This window comes from Salvelinus namaycush, chromosome 22 (assembly GCF_016432855.1).
Source record: "Salvelinus namaycush isolate Seneca chromosome 22, SaNama_1.0, whole genome shotgun sequence".
Classification (NCBI taxonomy): Eukaryota; Metazoa; Chordata; class Actinopteri; order Salmoniformes; family Salmonidae; genus Salvelinus; species Salvelinus namaycush.
The window spans coordinates 5,193,083-5,219,306 of record NC_052328.1 but is presented as its reverse complement, the minus strand read 5'-3'; the positions used below and the strand labels follow the sequence as shown (position 1 = coordinate 5,219,306).

General features: G+C 40.9%; 1 protein-coding gene across 3 annotated transcripts in view; it reads left to right on the top strand.

The window, feature by feature from the left end:
- The first annotated feature begins 4,832 nt into the window (after positions 1-4,832).
- The window catches only part of LOC120017473 (arginyl-tRNA--protein transferase 1), a 174,332-nt gene continuing 152,940 nt past the window's right edge, over positions 4,833-26,224 (top strand). For all 3 annotated transcript variants that reach the window (XM_038960242.1, XM_038960241.1, XM_038960240.1), the window contains exons 1-5: positions 4,833-4,981; positions 16,204-16,267; positions 16,527-16,589; positions 17,400-17,503; positions 23,083-23,280. In XM_038960242.1, coding sequence (XP_038816170.1) covers positions 4,882-4,981; positions 16,204-16,267; positions 16,527-16,589; positions 17,400-17,503; positions 23,083-23,280 — 529 coding nt within the window. In that variant the 5' untranslated portion in view covers positions 4,833-4,881. The remainder of the gene's footprint in view (positions 4,982-16,203; positions 16,268-16,526; positions 16,590-17,399; positions 17,504-23,082; positions 23,281-26,224) is intronic.

Genomic DNA, 26,224 nt, shown 5'->3' with positions numbered 1-26,224 from the left:
AGTGGTTTCACCCAGCTTTGCAGCTTGAACCACTAAAAAAAGAGGCTAGCTCGCTCATAACTCATTGTCGAAGATGGCGACGGAGGAAACGGACGTATTGTTTGAAACTGCTGGTGAGTAGGGTGAAGATGAGAGCACAGAGAGTGAGAATGAGTGGGTTAGAGTGTTGAAAAATTAAGTTGTGGTGGAAAATAGGAAACCTGTGGACTAGTTTTTAGTTGGAGTGAGGGTTTTGGACCCTGGGAGATCCTTTTTGAAGTCTCAATAAAAGTCATGGATCCGTTAGGTGAGGTGGCGTCAGTGAGGGTCACAAGAAGTGGGCTTATTTACATTTTTTGTGTGTCCGCAGAAGAAGCGTGCATTGGGCCTCAAGAAGATATATGAGTGGAATGTTTTGTGTATGGATCTTCAAAGCAGAGCACCTATCAAGGGGGTTTTCTCTGGCGTAGCGCATAAAGTGCATGCAGATGTAATACCTGAGGAAGTAGGTGAAGTGGTTGGTCACTTCATTCGTACTTTTGTTCTTTGATGAAGAGTCTCTCCCTTCTCATGTAAAGTTGGGCTATATGAAATACCCTGTAAGAGCCTTCTTGCACAAACCCTTTCAATGCCATAAATGCTGAAGATTTGAACATGTGTCAAGTGTATGCAGATGGGAAGAGTATCAAATGACAGTGGAGGTTAGATGTTGCAATTGTGATGGCGAACATGTGCCCTAATTCCCGGATTGCCCTGTTAGGGTGAAGGAGACAGAGATGACAAGAGTAAGGGCTGTCCAGCATGTTTCCTACCTGGAGGCGGTGAGCGAGCAGAGATGAAGAAGCAATGGTACACCAGTGTATGTTTCTCGGCAACCGAGGCATCATGATAAAGTATATTGCATGTTAAAAAGGTGGCCTTCTAGCATTTACTGCAATGGTCATAAACTGCACAGCACAAACAGAGAATAAATTGATAATTGGAATTATTGGGAGTGCAGCAGAACGCTTTCTGTGACTCAGTGAGTTAACAGCTGAGGCATTGCAAGAAATCCTGTCAAATTATATTTAGCCCTCACAGGCGCCTGAACCTGTGTAGGGATGTGACTTAAATTGGAATGTGACTGAAGTAGTGGGATGTATTTTTTAAGTACATTTTTATTTAACTTTCCTATAATGGATTTAAAATATATATATATAGTTTACCACCCGCACAGTAGGTGGTGGCATGTGTAACAGTTTAGCTTCTGTCCCTCTCCTCGCCCCGAACTCTGCACACATCGACAACAGACACCCACGAAGCATCGTTACCCATCGCGCCACAAAAGCCACGGCCCTTGCAGAGCAAGGGGAACAACTACTTCAAGGTCTCAGAGCGAGTGACGTCACCGATTGAAACGCTATTAGCGCGCACCACCGCTAACTAGCTAGCCATTTCACATCGGTTACACTCACCCCCCTTTTGACCTCCTCCTTTTCCGCAGCAACCAGTGATCCGGGTCAACAGCATCAATGTAACAGTTTAGCTTCCGTCCCTCTCCTCATCCCTACCTGGGCTCGAACCAGGGACCCTCTGCACACATTGACAACAGACACCCACGAAGCATCGTTACCCATCGCGCCACAAAAGCCACGGCCCTTGCAGAGCAAGGGGAACAACTACTTCAAGGTCTCAGAGCGAGTGACGTCACCGATTGAAACGCTATTAGCACGCACCACCGCTAACTAGCTAGCCATTTCACATTGGTTACACATGCACCTCTAACAATTGTTTGCAGACCGCCATAATACCATGGAAGAAGAGGTAGATTCTGTCAGTGACGCCATCCGTTTGGTGCGAAGCAGGCCCGGTGGAGAGCGGGGTGAAAAATATCCACATTATGTCCTGTTGAGTTTTGATGCAGAGACATAACTCGACAAAGTCAAGTTAGTATGTGTCAGTTATGCCTTGAGAACTTCTGTCCCGAACCCATTACGGTGTTTTAAGTGCCAAGCTGATGGTCATGTTGCAGCAGTGTGTAGGTGGGAGATTCCTAGATGTGAGAAGTGTGCAGGAGGGCATAAGACAAAGGAATGTGTAGTATCGGTGGGAAAAGTTATGTGTGTTATCTGTAGGGGTACCCATGCTGCTGTAGATCAGAACTGTCTGGTGAGAGAAAGGCAGGTTGATGTTGCCAGGATCAAAATAGTACAGAAGGTGACGTTTGCGGAGGCAGTGAAGAGAGTATTTCGCTACACCCGCAATAACATCTGCTAAATATGCGTATGCGACCAATACAATTTTATTTGATTTTCTGATTTGATTTGAGTAATAGAGGAAGATGGGTCCAGGGCGAGAGATCCTAAGAGGCTCCATGTGTGCAGGCCGAGGCCAATAGAGAGTGATAGGAATTAACGTTCTCCAGTAAGGTTGGTTTCATAGTGTTCATAGTCATGCTTATCAACTGTACAGCAGAAATTTTACGTAAATCACAGAAAATATAAACTACCGGTCCAAAGTTTTAGAACACCGACTCATTCAAGGATTTTTCTTTATTTGTACAATTTTCTACATTGTAGAATAATAGTGAAGACATCAAAACTATGAAATAACACATATGGAATCATGTAGTAACCAAAAAACTTTTAAACAAATTAAAATATATGTTATATTTGAGATTCTTCAAATAGCCACCCTTTGCCTTGATGACAGCTTTACACACTCTTGGCATTCTCTCAACCAGCTTCATGGGGTAGTCACCTGGAATGCATTTCATTTAACATGTGTGCCTTGTTAAAAGTACATTTGTGGAATTTCTTTCCTTAATGCTTTTGAGCCAATCAGTTGTGTTGTGACAAGGTAGGTGGGATACAGAAGCTAGCCCTATTTGGTAAAAGACCAAGTCCATATTATGGCAAGAACAGCTCAAATAAGCAAAGAGAAAAAACAGTCCATCATTACTTTAAGACATGAAGGTCAGTCAATACGGAAAATGTCAAGAACTTTGAATGTTTTTTCAAGTGCAGTCGCAAAAACCATCAAGTGCTATGATGAAACTGGCTATCACGAGGACCACCACAGGAATGGAGGACCCAGAGTTATCTCTGCTGCAGAGGATAAGTTAATTAGAGTTACCAGCCTCAGAAATTGCAGCCCAAATAAATGCTTCACAAAGTTCAAGTAACAGAGACATCTCAACATCAACTGTTCAGAGGAGACTGTGTGAATCAGTCCTTCATGGTCGAATTGCTGCAAAGAAACCACTACTAAAAGACACCAATAAGAAGAAGAGATTTGCTTGGGCCAAGAAACATGAGCAATGGACATTAGACCGGTGGAAATTTGTCCTTTGGTCTGGAGTCCAAATAGGAGATTTTTGGTTCCAACCGCCATGTCTTTGTGAGACGCGGTGTGGGTGAGCTGATGATCGCCACATGTGTATTACCCACCATAAAGCATGGAGTAGGAGGTGTTATGGTCTGGGTGCTTTGCTGGTGACACTGTCTGTGATTTATTTAGAATTCAAGGCACACTTAACCAGCATGGCTACCACAGCAATCTGCAGTGATACGCCATCCCATCGGGTTTGGGCTTAGTGGGACTATCATTGGTTTTTCAACAGGACAATGACCCAACACACCTCCAGGCGGTGTAAGAGCTATTTTTACAAGAAGAAGATTGATGAAGTGCTGCATCAGATGACCTGGCCTCAACCAACTTGAGATGGTTTGGGATGAGTCGGACCACAGAGTTAAGGAAAAGCAGCCAACAATTGCTCAGCATATGTGGGAACTCCTTCAAGACTGTTGGAAAAGCATTCCATGTGAAGCTGGTTGAGAGAATGCCAAGAGTGTGCAAAGCTGTCATCAAGGCAAAGGGTGGCTATTTGAAGAATCTCAAATATAAAATATATTTGATTTATTTAACACTTTTTTTGGTTACTACATGATTCCATATGTGTTATTTCATAATGTTGATGTCTTCACTATTATTCTACAATGTAGAAAATAGTAAAAATAAAGAAAAACCCCTGAATGAGTCGGTGTTCTAAAACTTTTGACTGGTAGTGTATGTTGTGGTGGCAGCTATAGAAATGTACTTGGGTGTACTAGATTTTACTACAGAAGTGTTACAAGGTGTGTTGAACGATAGTGTCCCGTCTTCCCAGGCTGCAGGACTGGTGTAGGAGAAGATAGGACCAGGTAGTGGAATAGTGGTGAGGTTTTAATAGGTGTAGGGTCAGTTGATAGGGCAATTTTTCTTCCCTTTTCCCCATCTTTTTCTCTTTCCTTTTGGTGTCACAAAGTGTAAGGAATTTACACTCCAGAACAGTAGGCATAAACAAAGGGCTAGATGAGAGAAATAGATGTATAGGGACAGAATGTGGGGGTGTATGCACCTTTAGTTGGTTGCAATCCGCCAATACAAATGTATAGAAAAGTAGTAGTGATGGCCTTATATAGTATTTTTTTGTGGATCCGGCTACTTTGGCTCTGTTCACGTAAAAGAGCCGGTCCATTTGGCTCCCAAACGGCTCTTTGTTGAAAATACTTAAAGGTCGACCTATAACCATAAACAATTATGATCTTCAATGTAAAGGCCGAAATGAATGTAAACGTGAAATCGATATTAAAATAAATTTGTACCTAGGCAAATTATTAGATGGCCTGCAAATTTTGTTTTTTTTTCCCAAAAAAAGTGGACCAGATTGACGCGCTCTTCCCACTATGTATTGTTCACCATCTTTATATACTTATTTAGCAATTTATCTGCAGAAAAACAGCTTTGAGCTCAAAAAGCCGCAGTATGCAAATCAAGGAGCCAGCTCTTTCACGATTCGGTTCCCAACGTTCACCAAAAAGATCCATTCATAAAGAGCCGTTCGTTCGCGAATAATCCATCACTAGGAAGAAGAAAATTAATATGGCAGCAGGTAGCTCCTGCACAATAGTGGAATATTTCGGGGGAGATGACGGCTACCGCTGTGGTTATTGTAAAAATGAGAAGGGGAACTTCTCTCATGGTAAGATTTGATTTGTAAATTCGCTGGGTCAACTTTATTGTGCTGTCCTTCGCTTCGTAAAGGCCTTGTCGTTGACGCTGGCTAACGTTAGCCAGCCATTTTCCAACAGCAGACAGTTTGCTAGTTAGCAAGCCGTCAAATAATTGTTTCTAGCCATACATAGCTAACGTTACCGAGGTTAAATATTTTTGCATGTTATTTGATATCATATTTAATAAACACGTTGTTAACGTTAGCTAGGTAGTCAAGCACACCAAGCTAACCTTGCTAGCTAACCTTGCTAGCTAGCATTAGCTCGCTAGCTAACGGTAACACTGTGATGACTTGGCTGCTTTGACAGCTGACCACTCTTCAACATTATAGCCTATTCGTTAGTTAGGCCTAACTAACGATGTGAAGTCAATGTCTGTATCCAAAAATGAGGAAAAAAAATACATGAGTGGGACTGCACCAGTCCTTAAACGTTATAAACACCACTGCAGCTAACTAGCTAGCTTTAACAGCTTTTCATACAGGTTGCTAACTTGTTAGGCCTAGGTTAGGGAGCCTGTGTTTTTAGTTAATTCTCTATAATCTGAATTTGCCGAACAAGATTGAGGATTTGCTGCTCCTGCCTTTCATGTGTACAGTACAGCATGCAGTTGCTCCATCACATGGCCTGTCAACGCTGCCAGGAAGGAGAGGCGTAGCTAGGTGCCAAATCAGTGGGTGAGCTCTGAGCTGGAAGTGTTTTTAAATCAGGGAGGGTTCAACGGAGTTTTTTCTTTTCTTCCACAGACAGGAATGTTGTGTTGACACCACAAGGGGGGTCTAATATAAGTGTATCTGTTTGTGTCATTTAAATCAGCCGTTTTGCACTTGAGCAAGGCAGCTAACACCCAACAATAACGGCGCCCTGTACCAGATGAGTTCGATGTCAATTAAGGCAGCCCCCCCCCCCCCTCACACACACACACACACACACACACACACACACACACACACACATATTTCAGTTAAATGCATTCAGTTGTGCAATTTACTAGTTATCCCCCTTTCCATTAGTGCCGTGGTGGCACACAACACATTGGGTTACACAAAGGATTCTGAGTTAAAGAGATTTTAGAGGTTTCTCTAAGTATAGCAGGCCGGATCACTAGACAGCGAGCACAAACTGAGATTGTAATAGCAAATTATGTGATTTAACCCCCAAAACGTGGTATCCATTATACTGGGACTAACAGGGTAGGTACTGTTTGGTACGGCACAGAAGATTTTTGACCAACCGTGTCCAGTTGGATTGTGTGTTGAATTTACAAAATGCTCCGTTATAAAAAAAAAAAAGTTTGCTTCATGATGTAATCCAACAATGTGTATGCTGCCATGTGCTTAAAGCTGCAATAAGTAACTTTTTGGACGCCCCAACCAAATTCACATAGAAATGTTAGTTATATTTCTCATTGGAAGCAAGTCTAAGAAGTGGTAGATTAGTTCTATGTGTGCTATTTCGATGCATCCTGTTAAGTTTCGTTTTTGCGTTTTGGTTTTGTACACCAGTGGAAAATACAATATTTTTGGTTGTGGAAAATGTATTTCAGAGCTGTTAAATGGTGCACTGATTCGCTACACCAGTGGTTCCCAAACTTTTTATAGTCCCGTACTCCTTCAAACATTCAACCTCCAGCTGCGTACCCCCTCTAGCACCAAGGTCAGTGCACTCTCAAATGTTGTTTTTTGCCATCATTTTAAGCCTGCTACACACACCCACTATACGATACATTTATTAAACATAAGAATGAGTGTGAGTTTTTGTCACAACTGGGAAGTCACAAAGAGCTCTTACAGAACCAGGGCATAATAATAATAAATAATTTTGCTCTTTATTTAATGATCTTACATATAAAACCTTATTTGTTCATAACTGACCACCAGGTTTAACGAGGAGGGTGTGCTTGAAAGGATGCACATAACTCTGCAATGTTGTATTGGAGAGAGTCTGTCTTAAATCATTTTACACACAGTCTATGCCTGTATTTAATTTATGCTAGTGAGGGCTGAGAATCCACTCTCAAATAGGTACGTGGTTGCAAAGGGCATCAGTGTCATAACAGCTCGATTTGCCAAGGCAGGATACTCTGAGCGCAGCCCAATCCAGAAATCTGGCAGTGGCTTCTGATTTAAATTAAATTTTCACAGAACTGCTTGTTGCAAATTCGACGAGGCTCTCTTGTTCAGATATCGGTAAGTGGACTGGAGGCAGGGCTAAGGGATAACGAATCCAGTTGTTTGTGCGTCCGTTTCAGGAAAGTACCTGCATAATTGCGAACCCAGCTCACTCAGGTGCTTCACTATATCACATTTGACATTGTCCGTAAGTTTGAGTTAATTTGCACACAAAATTATACAATGAAGGAAAGACCTGTCTGTCCTTGTTAATGCAGACATAGAAAAGCTCCATCTTAATCATAGCCTCAATTTTGTCCCGCACATTGAATATAGTTGCGGAGAGTCCCTGTAATCCTAGATTCAGATCATTCAGGCGAAGAAAAAAACATCACCCAGATAGGCCAGTCGTGTGAGAAACTCGTCATCATGCAAGCGGCAGACAAGTGAAAATTATGGTCAGTAAAGAGAATTTTAAGCTCGTCTCTCAATAAAAAAAAAAAAAGTCAATACTTTGCCCCTTAATAACCAGCACACTTCTGTATGTTGTAAAAGTGTTACATGGTCACTGCCCATATCATTGCATAATGCAGAAAATATGAGAGATCAGGGGCCTTGCAGTAGCAAAGTTAACCATTTTCACTGTTTTCACTTTCAAGCTGTCAGACATTCCCTTGGCAGCAAGAGCCTCTTGGTGGATGCTGCAGTGTACCCAAGTAGCCCCCACCCATCTTTTTAAGGGTTGATCGCTCTGGTCAATAGGGTTGTTCCGAAAGCTCTGATCTCACAACGACAGTCAAGCACCAAAGCTAACTAGCTAACATTGGCTAGCTACTCATTATGTGTCTGGAAGAACACCCTGCTCTGACCATTTTACTCGCCCTAGCAGAGTTGGTTAGGCAGTTTTCATGTTATCCAGAGCGTTGGTGACTAAATGTGCTTCTGGCAACAATTGAATTACACTTTGTTGCCAACGTTTACTGACACCGTACATATTCAACGGGGGTTGAGCATTCAAAAATTGTTATTCTGCGCTCTGGCACACTAAGATGAGAATCTTTTGTTAAGAAATGTAGCTAGGTAAATAATGAATCCCAATGAATGACGTTACAGTAATTTGAAATAAAAATACTTTGTCTAATTTAGGAGTCTTTTGTTGAGACAACTAGCTAGCTAAACAATGGACCATAATCACAACTCATGACGTTACTACCCTGCATGAATCTGTAGGTAGCTAACCAACCAGGTTCTATGGCTATAACTAGTCAAGCAAATGTGTCTGAGATATGAAGAATAAGATCATACACAGACTCTCAGTTACACAACAAATTTTATTTTTGTTCGATAAATATTACTTTTATCACAAAAAAACGCCATTTGTGTTGCGCATTATGTTCAGAAAACCAAAGCCGTGTTCCGTTCGACAAATTCCAAAAAGTATCCGTAATGGTCGTAGAAACATGTCAAATGTTTTTTATAATCAATCCTCAGGTTGTTTTTAACAAACATAATCGATAATATTTCAACCGGACCATAACCTATTCATTAAGAGACAAAAGGAAAATGGGGTGCCCCTCTCTCGCGCGCAGGAAACATTCAGAGGACACCGGACTACTTTTGAAAATTCTCGTTCATTTTTCAAAATAAAAGCCTGAAACTATGTCTAAAGCCTGGTCACAGCCTGAGGAGGCCATTGGAAAAGGAATCTGGTTGATACCCCTTTAAATGGAGGATAGACGGGACAGGAAACACAGATAAATAAATATATATATATATATCACTCCCGGGTTACATCTTCTCAGGTTTTCAAATGCAGAATAAGTATTGTTATACTCACAGACAATATTTTGACAGTTTTGGAAACGTTGGAGTGTTTTCTATCATAATCTGTAAATTATATGCATATTCTACAATCTGGGCCAGAGAAAATGTCCGTTTAAGTTGGTCACGTTATTAAAAAAAAAACAAAAAAAAAAACAAGGTTGGAGTCATTAAAACTAAGTTTATGTAAACTTCCGACTTCAACTGTAAATCGGAGATTAAACCTCTCCAAACAGTTAGGATTCGTAAATAGTTTTTTTAACTTCAGTAATTTGAAATCTTAGTTTATCGACTTTCTTCTGACCCTCCATGAAGTGTCTAAATTGTAGGTACTTAAAACCTCTTTGTTGGCTAAATCAAACTCAGTTTTTCTGTTGGAATGATTTAAGTGTCCTGAGTAAATAAAGGCGTAAGGTCAGTAATACCTGAGTTGCGCACCGGTCTAATGCACTGCATCTCTGTGTAAGAGGCGTCACTAAAGTCCCTGGTTCGTATCCAGGCTGTATCACATCCGCCTGTGATTGGGAGTCCCATAGGGCGGCACACAATTTGCCCGGTGTCGTCTGGGTTTGGGCGTCATTGTAACTAAGAATTTGTTTTTATCTGACTTGTCTAGTTAAATAAAGTTTACATAATTTTTAAATACCCAGTCCAGAAGTCCAATACTTGTTTTTCGGGAGGGAAATTCTGGATTAAGTGCAATCGGTGATCAGAGTGATATATGGTCTGGAATCTGCAAGTACCTCCTTGCATCTTATGTACTGTATAATAGTCAGATAAGGTCTGGATCTTTTCAAAGCTATTCTTAAATGGTTAGGAAGCTATTGCTCTTGGATGACATGCTATTGATTTCATCCCAACCCAAATTTGAGTGGCGTCTTTTAGGCACCAACTAATCATATGCTTGATCTGAGAAGACCAGTAATATAGTTGCAGATTTGCAAAGAGCCCTCCTAAACTCTTAGGCTTAATTCATTTTGTAGATTTGGTTCTCGGTTTTCTTATTGTTCCAGATATATTTAGGTTGGCATTAATTTTCGAAAAAAGAACAGATGGCAGGGGATCTTTTGGAATAGCTATTTTAGCAGAGGAAGGATATTCATCCTGATGACATTAATCCTGTCAAAAAGTGTTTGGTAGGGTAGACCAGTTAAAAATAAAGGAGAGCCGCACACTCTAGGAGCTCAGATGCAAAAATGTAATTACCAACGTTTTTCGACAGCCAAGCTGTCTTCATCAGGGTATAATCACAAATTTTATATAGTGTCAAAAGACACAGGTGTCTGTAATCAATATTAAAATGGCATACAAAGAGCAGCATACAAAGGATAGCATACGATCATAGATTCATTTTAGACTACACAAGCTTACAAACAATTACAATGGCAAAGTCACAAGAATGGCTTCAGATCAAAGTCTACGTTGAGACCGAAGGGAGCAAGGGTCTTTAATTCAACCGCTGTGTCAGATTTCAAAAAAGCTTTACGGAAAAAGCAAATCTTGCAATAATCTGAGACGGAGCTCAGAACAATAGCCAAATTAGCCGCCATGTTGGGGTCAACAGAAACCAGAAAATACATGATAAATGTTTCCTTACCTTTGATGAACTTCATCAGAATGCAGTCCTAGGAATCCCAGGTCCACAATAAATGCTTGATTTGTTCGATAATGTCCGTTATTTATGTCCAATTAGCTACTTTGGTAAACAATTCCAAAGTCACAAAGCGCCTCCACTATAACGTGATGAAATGTCCAAAAGTTCCGTACCAGTCAGTAGAAACATGTCAAACGATGTACTGAATCAATCTTTAGAATGTTGTTAACATACATCTTGAATAACGTTCCAACCGGAGAATTAGATTGACTTCAGAAGAGCGATGGAAAGGACGTCCTCATGTGAAGGTGCATGGTGAATGCGTGATCAGCTCGTGGCAGTGATTACTCATTCCTGTCTCCTTTGGCCCCCCTTCACATTAGTCATCAGACAAAGTTCTGTTGACATCTAGTGGAAGCTGTAGGAACTGAAAACTCATCCATATCTCGCTGTAATTTCATTGAGAGCTTGGTTGAAAATCTGCCACCTCAGAAACAATTCAAAATGGAAGTGGAACTTCTCAGGTTTTTGCCTGCCATATGAGTTCTGTTATACTCACAGACGTCATTCAAACAGTTTTAGAAACGTCAGAGTGTTTTCTATCCAATATGAATAATATGCATATATTAGCAACTGGGACTGAGGAGCAGGCTGTTTAAATGGGCACCTCTGTGCACCTTTCATCCAAGCTACTCAATACTGCCCCTGCATCCATAAGAAGTTAAGTTAACCAAGTCTTGTTTAATCTTTGTGAGCAAAGGCATATAATTTGCAGTGAACATGTCTTTATGATTTGGAGTAACATACAGTGCATTCGGTAAAGCATTCAGGTCCCTTGACTTTTTTCACCTTTTGTTACGTTACAGCCTTATTCTAAAATGGATTTAATACTTTTTTTCACCACTCTAATGACAATAACCCATAATGACATAAAGCAAAAAAACTGTTTTTATAATTATTTCAAATGTATTAATAGTAAGAAACAGATCTCTGGAGAGACCTGAAAGTAGCTTTGCAGCAACGCTTCCAACCTGATAGAGCTTGAAAGGATCTGCAGAGAAGAATGGGAGAAATTCCCCAAATACAGGTGTGTCAAGTGTGTAGCAACATAACCAAGAAGACTCGGGGCTGTAATCGCTGCCAAAGGTGCTTCAACAAAGTACTGAGTAAAGGGTCTCAATACTTATGTAAATGTGATATTAAAGTTTTATTTTATTTTTTATTTTGGAAAAAATCTAAACTGTTTTTTGCTTTGTCATTATGGGGTATTGTGTATAGATTGAGCGGGGGGGAAAAACAACATTTTAATCCAAGTCTGTCACGTAATAAAATTTGGAAAAAGTCAAGGGGTTTGAATACTTTTTTTGCGCTGTGTGTGTGTGTGTACAGTACCAGTCAAAGGTTTGGACACACCTACACCATTTTCAGGGTTTTTCTTTCTTTTTTACATTGGTTGTCTTCACTATTATTCTACAAACTAAGAAATAACACATGGAATCATTTGTAGTAACCCAAAAAGTGTTAAACAAATCAATATATATATTTGAGATTCTTCTAAGTACCCACCCTTTGCCTTGATGACAGCTTTGTACACTCTTGGCTTTCTCTCAACACAGCATTTCTCATGAAGCTGCGTAATCTGTAGGCCAGTTATGTAACCTCAGCCTGGGCCAGGCCAGGGTGTGGGGAGGAAAGACATCTGCAGCCTGGGATAATTCCACAGGGAGGTCAGTGTGGAGGAGATGGGACATGCCTCAGGAACTGGGGTTACAGGCCAAGCACTAACGCCACCATAACACTAGTTGCTTCACTCACTGAAAGGACATGACTACAGTAGTAGCCTACCTGCTCCAAATGGTAGCTGGTCCTAGACTACTATATCGTCGCTTTCTGATGAAATCCTCTAACTCCAATTTTCATTTGGAAGCAGTAACTCCCATCCATGTACTCTGAACATTTCAAGACTAGGCAAAGGTATTTAAAAAAGCTTCTGAACTTTCATAATTGTTTATTCATTAATGTGGAAAAATATTATGTTTTGTGACGATATGCACCAGTGGTCTCAAACTGTTGCTGCACATAGAATGGTTTTAACCAGCCCTGTTCTTCTTGATAGGCCTAAACAAACAAGTCTATTTCAATCAGCCGTGATTGATATCTGACTGCGACACAATACACAGCCTATGTGCAAAAACACTCACGTCCTCCGCCTCTGAACATCTCTCTCATAGAAAGCCTTTTGTTACTGTCACACCTGAATAGTGTTGGTGATCATGTGTGCCTGTTGGGTAGGTGATGCTTTCCATGACGACAGTAGCGCTATGACTACTCAGGATAATCTAGCCTAGTCCTTCCAGCTATCAGTTGCAGTGTTTCCCTTAGGATCTCTTTCAGCAGCGTTTTAATAGTTTATGAAAACTAATATGATGAGGTCACTTCTGTTAAGAAAATATTTACTAAATGAAGTACATTTAAAAAATGAACACAATAATATATACAGCTACTGAGTCAATGTGCGGGGGTACAGGTTAGTTGAGGTAATTTATACATGTTGGTAGGGTTAAAATGACTATGCGTAGAGGCAGTGTAAAAACAAATGGAGGGGGGGGTCAATGCAAATATTCCGGGTGGTCATTCTATTAATTGTTCAGTAGTCTTATGGCTTGGGGGTAGAAGCTGTTAAGAAGCCTTTTGGACCTAGACTTAGCTCTCTGGTACAGCTACGACCACTAGGGTGGCTGGACTTTTACAATTTTTAGGGCCTTCGTCTGACACCGCCTGGTGTAGAGGTCCTGGATGGCAGGAAGCTTTGCCCCAGTGATGTACTGGGCCGTACGCACTACCCTCTATACTTTACTGTCGGATGCCGAGCAGCTGACATAATGGGCGGTGATGCAACCAATCAGGATGCTCTTGACGGTGCAACTAACTTTTTGAGGATCTGGGGACCCATGCCAAGTCTTTTCAGTCTTCTTAGGGGGAAGGGTGGTGTCGTGCCCTCTTCACGACTGTCTTGGTGTGTTTCGACCAAGATCCTTCTCCCCAGATTTGCTCAGGCGGCCAGCTCTAGGAAGAGTCTTGGTGGTTTCTAACTTCTTCCATTTAAGAATCATGGAGGCCACTGTGTTCTGGTACCCTTCCCCAGATCTGAGCTCTACGGGCAAGTCCTTTGACCTCGTGGCTTGGTTTTTGCTCTGACATGCTTGGTCAACTGTGGGACCTTTTTATATGACTAGAGGTTGACTGATTTATGATTTTTCAACACCGATACCGATTTATTAGAGGGGCCAATAAAAGCCGATAGCGATTAATCGGCCGAGTGTGTGTGTGTGTGTGTGTGTAATAATTACAACAATACTCAATTAACACTTTTTTAAAAATTTTAACTTAATATAATACATAAAATCTATTTAGTCTCAAATAAATAATGAAAATGCTCAATTTGGTTTAAATAATGCAAAAAGAGTGTTGGAGAAGAAATTAAAAGTACAATATGTGCCATGTAAAAAAAGAACGTTTAAGTTCCTTGCTCAGAACATATGAAAGCTGGTGGTTCAATATTCCCAGTTAAGAAGTTTTAGGTGGTAGTTTATAGTAGGAATTAACGTCGACTTTCTCTCTACCATTTGTATTTGATATACCTTTGACTATTGGATGTTCTAATAGGCACTTTAGGCTGGCAGTACTAATCTCAGGAGTTGATAGGCTTGAAGTCATAAACAGCGCTGTGATTCAAGCATTGCTAAGAGCTGCTGGCAAACGCAGTAAAGTTTGAATGAATGCTTACGAGCCTGCTGCTGCCTACCACCGCTCAGTCAGACTGCTCTATCAAATCATAGACTTAATTATAATATAATAAACACAAATGTGAGCCTTTGGTCATTAATATGGTCAAATCCGGAAACTATAATTGAAATATGGAACCGCTCTGTGTTTTATCGAACGGGTGGCAACCCTAAGTCTAAATATTGCTGTAACATTGCACAACCTTCAATGTTATGTCATAATTATGTAAAAATCTGGCAAATTAGTTTGCAACGAGCCAGGCTGCCCAAACTGTTGCATATACCCTGACTGCATTAGAGAAGTGACACAATTTCTCTAGTTAATATAGCCTGCTATCATGAATTTCTTAACTAAATATGCAGATAAAAAAATATATACTTCTGTGTATTGATTTTAAGAAAGGCATTGATGTTCATGGTTAGGTACATTCGTACAACGATTGTGCTTTTTTCCCGAATGAGCTTCTGTTAAATCATCCCCCGTTTGGCGAACTAGGCTGTGATTCGATGATAAATTGACAGGCACCACATTGATTATATGCAACGCAGGACAAGCTAGGTAACTACATATGGTTGACATTACTAGGTTAACTAGTGTTTATGTAAAGATAGTTTTTTATAAGATAAGTTTAATGCTAGCTAACAATTTACCTTCGCTCCTTGCTGCACTCGCGTAACAGGTGGTCAGCCTGTCAGTTTCCTCGTGGAATGCAATGTAATGTAATACTCACAATACATGTCACCCATTGAGCATGTTTGGGATGCTCTGGATCGAGGTGTACGACTGCGTGTTCGGGTTCCCGCTAATATCCAGCAACTTCGCACAGCCATTGAATACTGGGACAACATTCCACAGGCCACAATGAACAGCCTGATCAACTCTATGCGAAGTAGATGTCACGCTGCATGAGGCAAATGGTAGTCACAACAGATTCCTGACTGGTTTTCTGATCCACGCCACTACCTTTTTTTAAGGTATCTGTGACCAACTGATGCATATCTGTATTCCCAGTCATGTGAAACCCATAGATTTAGGGTGTAATGAATTTATTTCAATTGACTGATTTCTTTATGAGCTGTATGTCCGTAAAGGATTTGAAATTGTTGCATGTTGCGTTTTTATTTTTGTTCAGTAGACGTAGGAAAATAATGATTGATAAATGAATTAATTGAAATGTACCACTAATGTATACGTGTGTGTGTGTGTAGTTTAATATCAGTGTTTGAATAATTGTACTTATTTTCATCATTGGTTTCTATTACAATTATTTGTTTTTCCTACGTTTCTTGTGCTTTGGATTTGTCTGCTCTTTCCCTGTCCATATGGGAGGGTGGGGTTTTGGGTGAGAGGGTAGATGGGGAAATTGGGTGAGCGGTGGCGTTAAGTGGGTGGGTGGGCAAGAAATAACAATTCCTTTAGGATGAATTACTGTTCAATTGTGCAGGAATAATTGTGAACGCGTAATAAACATTATTCCAAGTTATTCCGTGACCGTGAATCCCCTTCCCACTGTAGTTCAATAACCAACATATGTTTCTTCAAACTGAAGGTGTCATGTCATAGCTCAGACCACATTCTTTCTGCAGACATCTTTGAATCTTAATTCGGAGCAGATCTTTTTGGGAGAAAACGTGGTCGTGTTAAGTTTTTTGACCCTAATTCTGTTACCAAACTTTGCATCTGCACAGTTCTTCCAGTAAATGTGTCTTTATGAAATTTGTGTGAATTGTTCAAAGTATGGTTCTTTTTCTGAAATCAATGGTTTTTGTTTGGAAGACATTTTATCATTTTAAAGTGAAAAGTCAGGTCAAAGCGTAAATCCGCTATTGTGGATTTGCCCCATTTCATGTCCGCTCCTCCTGCCTGTGTTTTTATGCAGGGATGTGGTCCCACGCCATGACAGTACAAGACTACCAGGATCTCATAGACAGAGGATGGAGACGGTAAGTCAGACTCAGCTTTATAATCCCACACACACACTTGTCCTCCAGGCCAGTAGTCTCTCTACACGTTTTGACACAGCAGCATAGCCCTCCATGCTTAACATATTTATGGGTGTACAACATTGTCACATTGCTTATCTGTAGTTGTGTATATACATTCCTTATCTGTAGTAGTGTATATACATTCCTTATCTGTAGTAGTCTAAATGCCCACTGCATGTGCTCGTTTGTTATACTTCCTTGTCTGTTACTTCTACAGAAGCGGGAAGTATGTTTACAAGCCCATCATGAACAAGACCTGCTGTCCACAGTACACCATCAGGTAAAGATAGCCTGTTATCAAAAAGACTCACATCAACCTAGCTCAAACTGGTGTCGTATTCATTAGTGCTGATGGCTTCTGACGTGTAAACTTGAAATATCCGTATTCATCTTACCGAGGGAGCGGGAGAGGGGGGAATGCAGAACATGTTATTGTAAGACATCCAGTATCCTATGGATGGAGAAGTGCCACAGTCTGGTTTCAGTTGTTGGGTTGTGATTTTGAAATACTTGCTACACCAGAAGTGAATGGTTATCTGTAGGTATATGGTGAGCCAGCGGCTTGAAATGTTACAAAGTAAGGGAAAGGCAGTCACATGGTTGCGGTTACTGATAAGGGTCGATAGCTGTGGATTAGTGAAGAGTGGGTGCTGAGGTCCGGTCACATTAAGGGAGAAGGAACAGTTTACTCGCATCACTTAACTTCCTGCCTAGCAATAAAGATGTAATGTTTAGAGAAAAGGAGGAGACTCCGCCTAAAGTCGGGTGTAAATGCTTGTGCTAGGGGGAACATGTCTTTGTCTGTTCAGCTGTCTGGCCCACTGGGTGAATAAACGTTGAACTTTTCCTCGTTGTCCATTTTTATTTTTTTCTCTATTTAGAACCTAACAGTGCACACCGTAGCAAAATGCAAAAAAAAATTCCAATGAAAAACGAAAGCAAGTGTTTCTTATTTGACACGTTTGGGTAGTCCCAACCTATTTCAATCTGTTTTCTGTTTGATGCCTAATGAACATGACCCAGATGACCCTTTACTCAGTTGTAAGCCATATACTAATGGTTCACTAACGCACTAATACATGGTTTGTAGGTGTCACGCCTTGAACTTTCAGCCATCTAAAACCCACAAGAAGATCCTGAAGAAGATGAGCAAGTTTCTGTCTAAAGGGGAGATGCCAACGGAACAGGGCGATGGTGAGGAAATTTGCTTTCGTAAAATAATTATGCGAAGCTGTCTTTAGTAAACGACACATCAATTACATGTGGTAGGCTGCTCTGTTCTAGGGATGGGCATGAGCACTCGAACCAAGTACTCCTCAGTGCAGATCGTGGGCAGGGGTCAATGTGTGCAAAGTTAAATGTTTAGATCCTCCCATTGACGTCAGTATTCATTCACTTGCGAGTAATACTTTTTTTTTCAAGTCTAATTTATGCGTTTTGTCTACATTTCTGTAAGAAAAGTGGCGATAATGACTTGTGAAGATATGAAAATATTTGATAAAATATGTGAAAAGTCAACTCGTCTTAATGGGTACTGAGCCTATGAGTCTTCCAAATAAATTAATTTCCAAATGTTCAAAACTGACATTTTATATAAAATTCAATCTCCCTTAAAGTTAAAATAAACTGATCATTACTATTCATCATGAAAATAGCGCTCATAATAGGGGGGGGGGGGGTCCAACCGTATCCACAGATCAATGTGGACTTAGGCTTTAGTACTTGCCAATCAGTACACACCTGATTAAATTAACAAACTTATAGACTTCCTTCAAGACATGATTAGTTGAATCAGGTGTGTTATTGCTTGGTTAGAACGAAAACCTCAACCCACATCGGCCCTCTGTGTATAAGATGCCTAGCACAAAGACCATAAAAAAAAGCTGAATCACATTTGCTGTACTGCTATTCTTGTTAATTAGTTTAACTTGTCTTCCTAAAGCGTTTCTGCAGACTGTTTCAAATCTCCCCCTCTACTGTTGTATTAATAAAGTATAGGTGGTGGACAAAAAACGGAATCGCCTGGATGAAAGAAAGACAAGGGCTGGGTGACATGACATAAATTAATTCAAATGTATGTTTTTGCGCAACATTCCCCAATGTCTGCATCGCAAGAATTGAGGTTTTGCCATTTTGAGTTTTTTGGAGGTTTTGTCTGTTTTTATTCTTGTATTTTTGGTCTTGTCTCTTTCTCTCCTTCTGTACACCGCCCCATTTACACCAGAGATCTGTATATAATGAAAAGATGAATGTCTTCGCCCTAATGGTGGGAGTCGTTGTCCCAAAGGCAGGCGACAAGCTTAGGTCCAAAATAAGCCTGTATAAATGTATTGACCTTATTTTGGACATTTTTGCTTTCGCCTCTTCCTCTATTGTTTACGCACACCAAGTCCTTCTCACGTCAACAAAGTTGATCACATCTTCCTCTCTGACAAGTGATTTCAACTCGCTATTTGAGATTAGGTCCAATGGATTCGGTCATATGGACACAAACACATTGAGACATTATTTTACTGTAATAGAGGAGAAGCTAACTTTTCTCAAGATGGCCTTTTTATTCCTCACCTACTCAAACTGCACTCAGAGCAGACACTACTCAAACGAGACTATCAATGAACATAGATTTTGGAAAATGAATTTTGTCACGCTCTGCATTGGGATACCATGTACCACTAGCAGCATTTTAGCTAAAGACTTATGCTAGCTGTCTAATCTGTGTTTTATAAATGTGCAATAAGCATAAAACACAATTATATGGAACTGGCAATTAGTTCTAATTCTGAGAAATAAAGTAGGCCGCTTGATTTCAACATCTGAACAAAGTTGACAGGCTAACATGCTTTTCAAACAGTTGGAGACAGACAGAAGGGTGTGTTCCTAACAATTCAACTGTTCAACTTTTAACTAGCAAATAGATCCATGTTGGCTAAACTTGAAATATAAATATTAGCTGGGCCATCACTAGCATGTGGGCTTTTTATTAATTTCCCAACTTCGTCATATCCAAATGGTAGTTAGTCTTGTCCCATCTAACTACCGCGCCAAGCCACAATGCTTCTTGACACAATGCGCACTTAACCTGGAAGCCAGCCGCACCAATGTCGGAGGAAACACCGTACACCTGGTGACTGTGTCAGTGATCATTCGCTTGGCCCGCCACAGGAGTCGGTAGAGCGCGATGGGACAAGGACATCCCGGCTGGCCAAACCCTCCCCTAACCCGTACGTCGTTGGGCCAATTGTGCATCGCCTCATGGTTCTCCCGGTCGTAGCTGGCTGCGACACAGCCCGGTATCAAACCAGGATCTATAGTAGTAACGCAGCTAGCACTACGATGCAGTGACTTAGACCGCAGCGCCACTCGAGAGGCCACTAGCACGTGGGCTTGAGATGTTTCTATAGCCTAATGCCTGCTACAAGAAGTTAGTAATTATTTGTGAATGTGCATTATGCATGGTTCCAGGTCCTTTTTTTTTTTAAAGGGAATTTTCATAGACTTGAAAGCCAGGTCAGTGGCTATTGCAAAAATACAATTATTAGTGGGTCTTATGGTTGTGGAAGGCTTATATTTAGCCTATGTATAACATCAAACTCAAATTTTATTGGTCACATACACATTCGGCAGATGTTATTGCGGGTGTAGTGAAACGCTTGTGTTTCTAGCTTCAACAGTGCAGTAATATCTAACAAGTGGTTGTTGTCCTTGATGATCTTTTTGAACTTCCTGTGACATCGGGTGCTCTAGGTGTCCTGGAGGGCAGGTAGTTTGCCCCCGGTGATGCATTGAGCAGACCGCACCACCCTCTGGAGATCCCTGCGGTTGCGGGCGGTGCAGTTGCCATACCAGTCGGTGATACAGCCCGACAGGATGCTCTCAATTGTGCACCTGTAAGGGTTTTAGGTGACACGACACATTTCTTCAGCCTCCTGAGGTTGAAGAGGTGCTGTTGCACCTTCTTCACCACACTGTCTGTGTGGGTGGACTATTTCAGTTTCTCCGTGATGTGTACGCCGAGGAACTTAACTTTCACTGCGGTCTTGTGGATAGTGGGGTGCTCCCTCTGCTGTGTCCTGAAGTCCACGATCAGCTCATTTTGTTTTGTTGAAGTTGAGTGAGGTTAATTTCCTTGTACCACACTTCCAGGGCCCTCACCTCCTCCCTGTAGGCTGTCTCGTCATTTTTGCTAATCAGGCCTACTACTGTTGTCGTCTGCAAACTTGATGGTTTGAGTTGGAGGCGTGCGTGGTCATACAGTCATGGGTGAACAGGGAGTACAGGAGAGGGCTGAGCACGCACCCTTGTGGGGCCCCTGTGTTAAGGATCAGCGACGCGAAGGTGTTTCTTATCTTCACCACCTGGGGACGGCCCATTAGGAAATCCAGGACCCAGTTTTAGACCCAGGGTCCCATGTTTAATGATGAGCTTGGATGGTATTTTGGTGTTGAATGCTGAGCTATAGTCAATGAACAGCGTTCTTACATAGGTATTCCTCTTGTCCATATGGGATAGGGCAGTGCAATTGCATTGTCTGGATCTATTGGGGCTGTAAGTAAATTGAAGTGGATCTAGGGTGTAAGGTAGAGGTGACATGATCCTTGACTAGTCTCTCAAAGCACTTCATGATGACAGAAGTGAGTGCTACGGGGCAATAGTTACCTTTGTTCCTGTACCCAAGAAAGCAATGGTTGCCATCTTGAAGCATGTGGGGACAGCAGACTGGGATAGGGAGAGATTGAATATGTCCGTAAACACACTGGTCTTAGTATGCGGCTAGGGATGACATCTGGGCCGGCAGCCTTGCGATGGTTAACACGCTTAATAAATGTCTTACTCATGTCGGTCACGGAGAATGAGAGCCCACAGTCCTTTGTAGCTGTTAGGTGACACTGTTGTCCTCAAAGCAGGCGAAAAAGGTGTTTAGCTTATCCGGAAGCAAGACATCGGTGTCCGACGTGGCTGGTTTTCCCTTTGTAGTCCTTGATTGTCTGTAGACCCTGCCACAAGTCTTGTCTGAGCCGTAGAATTGCCTGTTTGATTGCCTTGCGGAGGGAATAACTACACTGTTTGTATTTGGCCATATTCCCAGTCACCTTGCCATGGTAAAATGCAGTGGTTCGCGCTTTCAGTTTTGTGCAAATGCTGCCATTTATCCACGGTTTCTGGTTTTGGTAGGTTTTAATAGTCACAGTGGGTACAACATCTCCTATACATTTCCTTATGAACTCAGTCACCATATCCGTGTATTCGGCGATATTATTTTGAGGCTGTCCGGAACATATCCCATTCCGCGTGATCAAAACATTCTTGAAGCATGGATTCTGATTGGTCAGACCAGTGTTGAGTAGTCACTAGCATGGGTACTTCCGGTGTCAGTTTTTGCCTATAGGAAGGGAGGAGCAAAATTGACTCGTGATCACGTTTGCCGAAGGGAGGGTTGGGGTGGGCCTTGTAGGCATTTCGAAAAGTTGAGTAGCTGTGGTCCAATTTTTTTGCCGATATTGCCCAGCCATACATAACAACAATGACAATGTGCATGAGTAGTCACTCAATAGTAATCTTCTTGTCCCTCATTTGTTTGCATTTCTGTCCAGCACTTGGTCTTCTATCCCTCAACCGTGATCCATTATTCTCTGTGCATCGATGCCTACCTGTCCACTCAAAACGTCTTGGAGAGAGTACAGAGGTTTCTAATCTTGGTAAAGACACCATGGCTAGATGCATAATATGCATAGCTGTAACTTGTTTTAATTAACTTAAATCTGAACAAAAAAAGTGTATGCTCGTGTTCATTGAATATCAGGGATACATCAACACTATCCACATGTTTCAATGCAAACCAGGCTTAATAGGAGCCTACTGCGCTTAATTGGAACAACAGTGATTTATGGTGAAAAATAAATATTTTGTGTATAAATATACGCTATAGACTACAATATTATGGAAAGTTAACATTGAACCATATTTATTTATTCCCATTCTGTAGAGTTAGTGATATTTGTGCTGCTGTACCCTTTAAGCTTACGAGAGATGCTATTTTTGTAAATTTGACATTTATGTAACAATATAACAGTAAAATAAGAAAATGCATTTAAACATGTTCCTCAGCTGTCTAACTTTAATAATTAAACATCTGATTGGCTTAGAGTAAAAACTTATCACAACATAACAACCAGATTAATTGTTTGAAACATTTAACCGCAGAAAAGGTTAATTTTTTTTATTTGAATCTAAAGATGGAATTGGGCTTAATGGGTACGTGGGCTTAAAAGGTATGCTTATCCTATTTAATCAAGATATGGCATTATTATTATTTTTCTTCAAATGTTACATTCTTTTACTTTGACATTAGAATATTTTTGTAGATTGTTGTCAAAAAAAGATCATCCATTTTAGTCCCACTTTGTAACACAACAAAATGTGGAAAAAGTCAAGGGATGTGAAGGTTTTCTGAAGGCAAATTGGACTTGTTTTCGTAATTGAAATCATAATGAAATGTAATGATAACAATGGTTTAGAATTGAACATTCTGGCATTTATTCTTTACTCTAACATTATTTAACTGGACTACTCGAACAGTGAAATCATTTCACATGCCCATCCCTACTCTGTATTAGCCTGGTTAAACCAGACTGAACCCTCAGAACAAGTGAAAATGGTGAGTGTTCTGTCTGGTTTAACCAGGCTAACCTTTTACATTCAGACCTCACTGTAGTACAGTATTAATACCTACTGATTGTGTATCAGTACTATCTGACTGGCTTTGTGCTGTTCAGGGGAGCCCATGGACTCGCTGTGTGAGGAGGGAGGACTGCACGGCCCTGCTAAAGTCTGTCACCCTGAGGTGGCGAGTCCTGTGGTCACAGCCATTCTGACTGAGGAGGGAGACACCACCCCAGTCGAGTTTGAAACCGCTAGAAAAGACCCAGTGTCTGTTCCAGACGGGAGAGGACCAGAATCAACCCCCAAACCGGGTAAGTCTAAAGGCAGGAAATTAAGAGGGCATTCAGTGGAGAATGATCTTTGATTGGTTAAATAAGCTGGAATCTCATGTCAGCTGGGTCATTTGCTTGCTTACAATGTGCAAGAATATTGTGTATATTAGGCTACATCTTCACCCCTCAGGATCTAGGTTGCATATGTGTAAGGATGCACAACCTCTGCTCCCAGTCCTTTTCATGAAAGATGATTTATCTAGAAATAATGAATAAATGAAGTTCCCCATATGGGCAGCAGGTGGGAGTAGTCACCTATGAATATAGTCGTTCTCTGTCCTGCTTCTGAATCGTATGAATGGAGCTGACGTTTTTGCTGTAATTTTCATGAATGAGGCTGAATGGAGCCAATTTATCACAAGCTCTCCCTTCAGTTCCACTCAGTTCAATTGCAGGATATCCTGAGACACACCACAGTGATACATGGTAATGAATGAACAACATTGAGTGAGTGGATTAATACATATAAATACTGATCAGGTGAGGGAAGCGCTACGTATAACTGCTCATATTTCAGCTTCTGACGGTCCTTTCTCTCTGGGTATGTCCAAAATGTCTAGCCCCTACATATCAAAATGTATTAAATATATTTCTCACCCATCTATACACAATAACCCATAATGACAGTGAAAACATGTTTTTAGACATTTTGGCTAATTTATTGAAAATTAAATGCATATCTAATTTACATAAGTATTTACACCCCTGAGTCAACTTTGTATAAGCACCTATTGCATTGATTACAGCTGTTTGATTATCTGGGTAAGCCTCTAAGAGCTTTCCACACCTGGATTTTACAACATTTGCCCATTTTTAAATGTTTTTTTTTTTTTTTCAAAGTTCTTCAACCTGAAATTGGTTGTTGATCATTGCTAGACTTCCATTTTCAGGTCTTGCCATATGTTTTCAAATAGACTGAAGTCAAAACTGTAACTCGGCCACTCAGGAACATTCACTGTCTTGGTAAGCAACGCCAGTGTAGATTTGGCCTTGGTTTTTAGGTTATTGTCTCGCTGAAAGGTGAATTAATCTCCTAGTGTCTGGTGAAATGCAGACTGAACCAGGTTTATCTCTAGGATTTTGCCTGTGCTTAGCTCTATTTAATTTTTTTTTTTTTGTCCTGAAAAACTCCTCAGTCCTCAACGATTACATGCATGCATACCCAAAACATGATGAAGCCACTACTATGCTTGAAAATATGGAGAGTGGTACTTAGTAATATGGTGGTTTGCTTTTGCCCCAAACATAACACTTTCTTTTAAGGACAAAAAGTTAATTGCTTTGCCACATTTTTTACAGTATTACTTTAGTGCCTTGTTGCAAACAGGATGCATGTTTTGGAATATTTGTATTCTGTACAGGCTTCCTCCTTTTCCTTCTCAATTCTGTTACTATTGTGGAGTAACTACAATGTTGATCCATCCTCAGTTTTATCCTATCACAGCCATTAAACTCTTAACAGTCATAGTCCTTCCTCTCCGGTAACTTGAGTTAGGAAGGACGCCTGTATCTTCGTAGTGGCTGGGTGTACCATCTAAAGTGGAATTAATAACTTCACCATGCTCAAAGGGATATTCAATGTCTACTTATTTATTTTTACCATCTACCAATAGGTGCCCTTTGCAAGGCACTGGAAAACCTCCCAGGTCTTTGGTTGGATCTGTTTTGAAATTCACTGCTTGAACGAGGGACCTTACAATTATCTGTATGTGTGGGCTGCAGAGATGAGGTAGTCAACATTTTTTAAACCAGGTGAGTCCATGCAACTTTAATATGTGACTTGTTAAGCATTACTCCTGAACTTATTTAGGCTTGCCATAAAGGGTTTGAATGCTTTAATTAATTTGCAAAATGTTCTAAAAGCATAAATCCCCTTTGACGTTATGGGGTATTGTGTGTATGCCTGTGACACAACATAGATTTTAATATTTTTTTTATTCAGGCTGAAACAAAGTCAATAGGTGTTAATAATTTCTGAAGACACTGTACATATATGTACTTTAATGGTACCCTGTGGATATAGCCAATTTGTTACTTATTGTGTATTTATTCCTTGTGCTATTATTTGTATATTTTCTTCCACTCTGCATTGTTGGGAAGGGCCCATAAGTAAACATGCCACTGTTAGTTTACACCTGTTTACGAAGCATGTGACAAATAACATTTGATTTGAAATGGCATCCTGTTCCCTATGTAGTGCACTACTTTTGACCAGGGGCCATAGCTCTGGGCAAAAGAAGTGCACTATATAGGGTGCCATTTGGGACGCAGAAAATAGGCCCACACCCTTGTTCATATAAGCCCGTGGATACACAGTGAACCAGGAAAGCCTGGTAGGGTACTATAAACCTAAACACAGATATACGCACAGACAGGGCATACCTGTTTACAACACCTCTATGTAACGGATACAGTAGAGATGAAGACTTATGCCATGTTCCACTCCGCCTCTCAGAAAAAGCCCCCACTGGAAGTCATGTCGGGGCTGCTTGTGAAATGGCTCCCTATTCCTTACTTAGTGCACTACTTTTGACCAGGGCCCATAGGGTTCTGGTTAGAAAGTAGTGCACTATATAAGGAATAGGGTGACATTTGGGGTGCACGCCCAGGTCTTCTCCATCTCCTCTCCCTCGTCCCGCTGGCCCACCTCTCTGAAATGTTTTCCATCATCGGAGAGGACTCACTTCCTCTGTATGATAGGTGCAGTTTGAGTTAGGCTAGATGGAGAGAGGTGCAGAAGTGTGTGGGAGAGATGGTAAAGCTGTAATTATTTCTAACATGGCTCCCTAAAGTTAGGAGTTGCCACTGTAGGCCTACCTAACTTTTTGTGTGTTAGTGAGCCAGTTCATTCCTGTCTTGATTCCTGTCTTGATAAAATGTGAAATGGTTAAATGCTACATTTAGTTATATATCCAGTGCATTC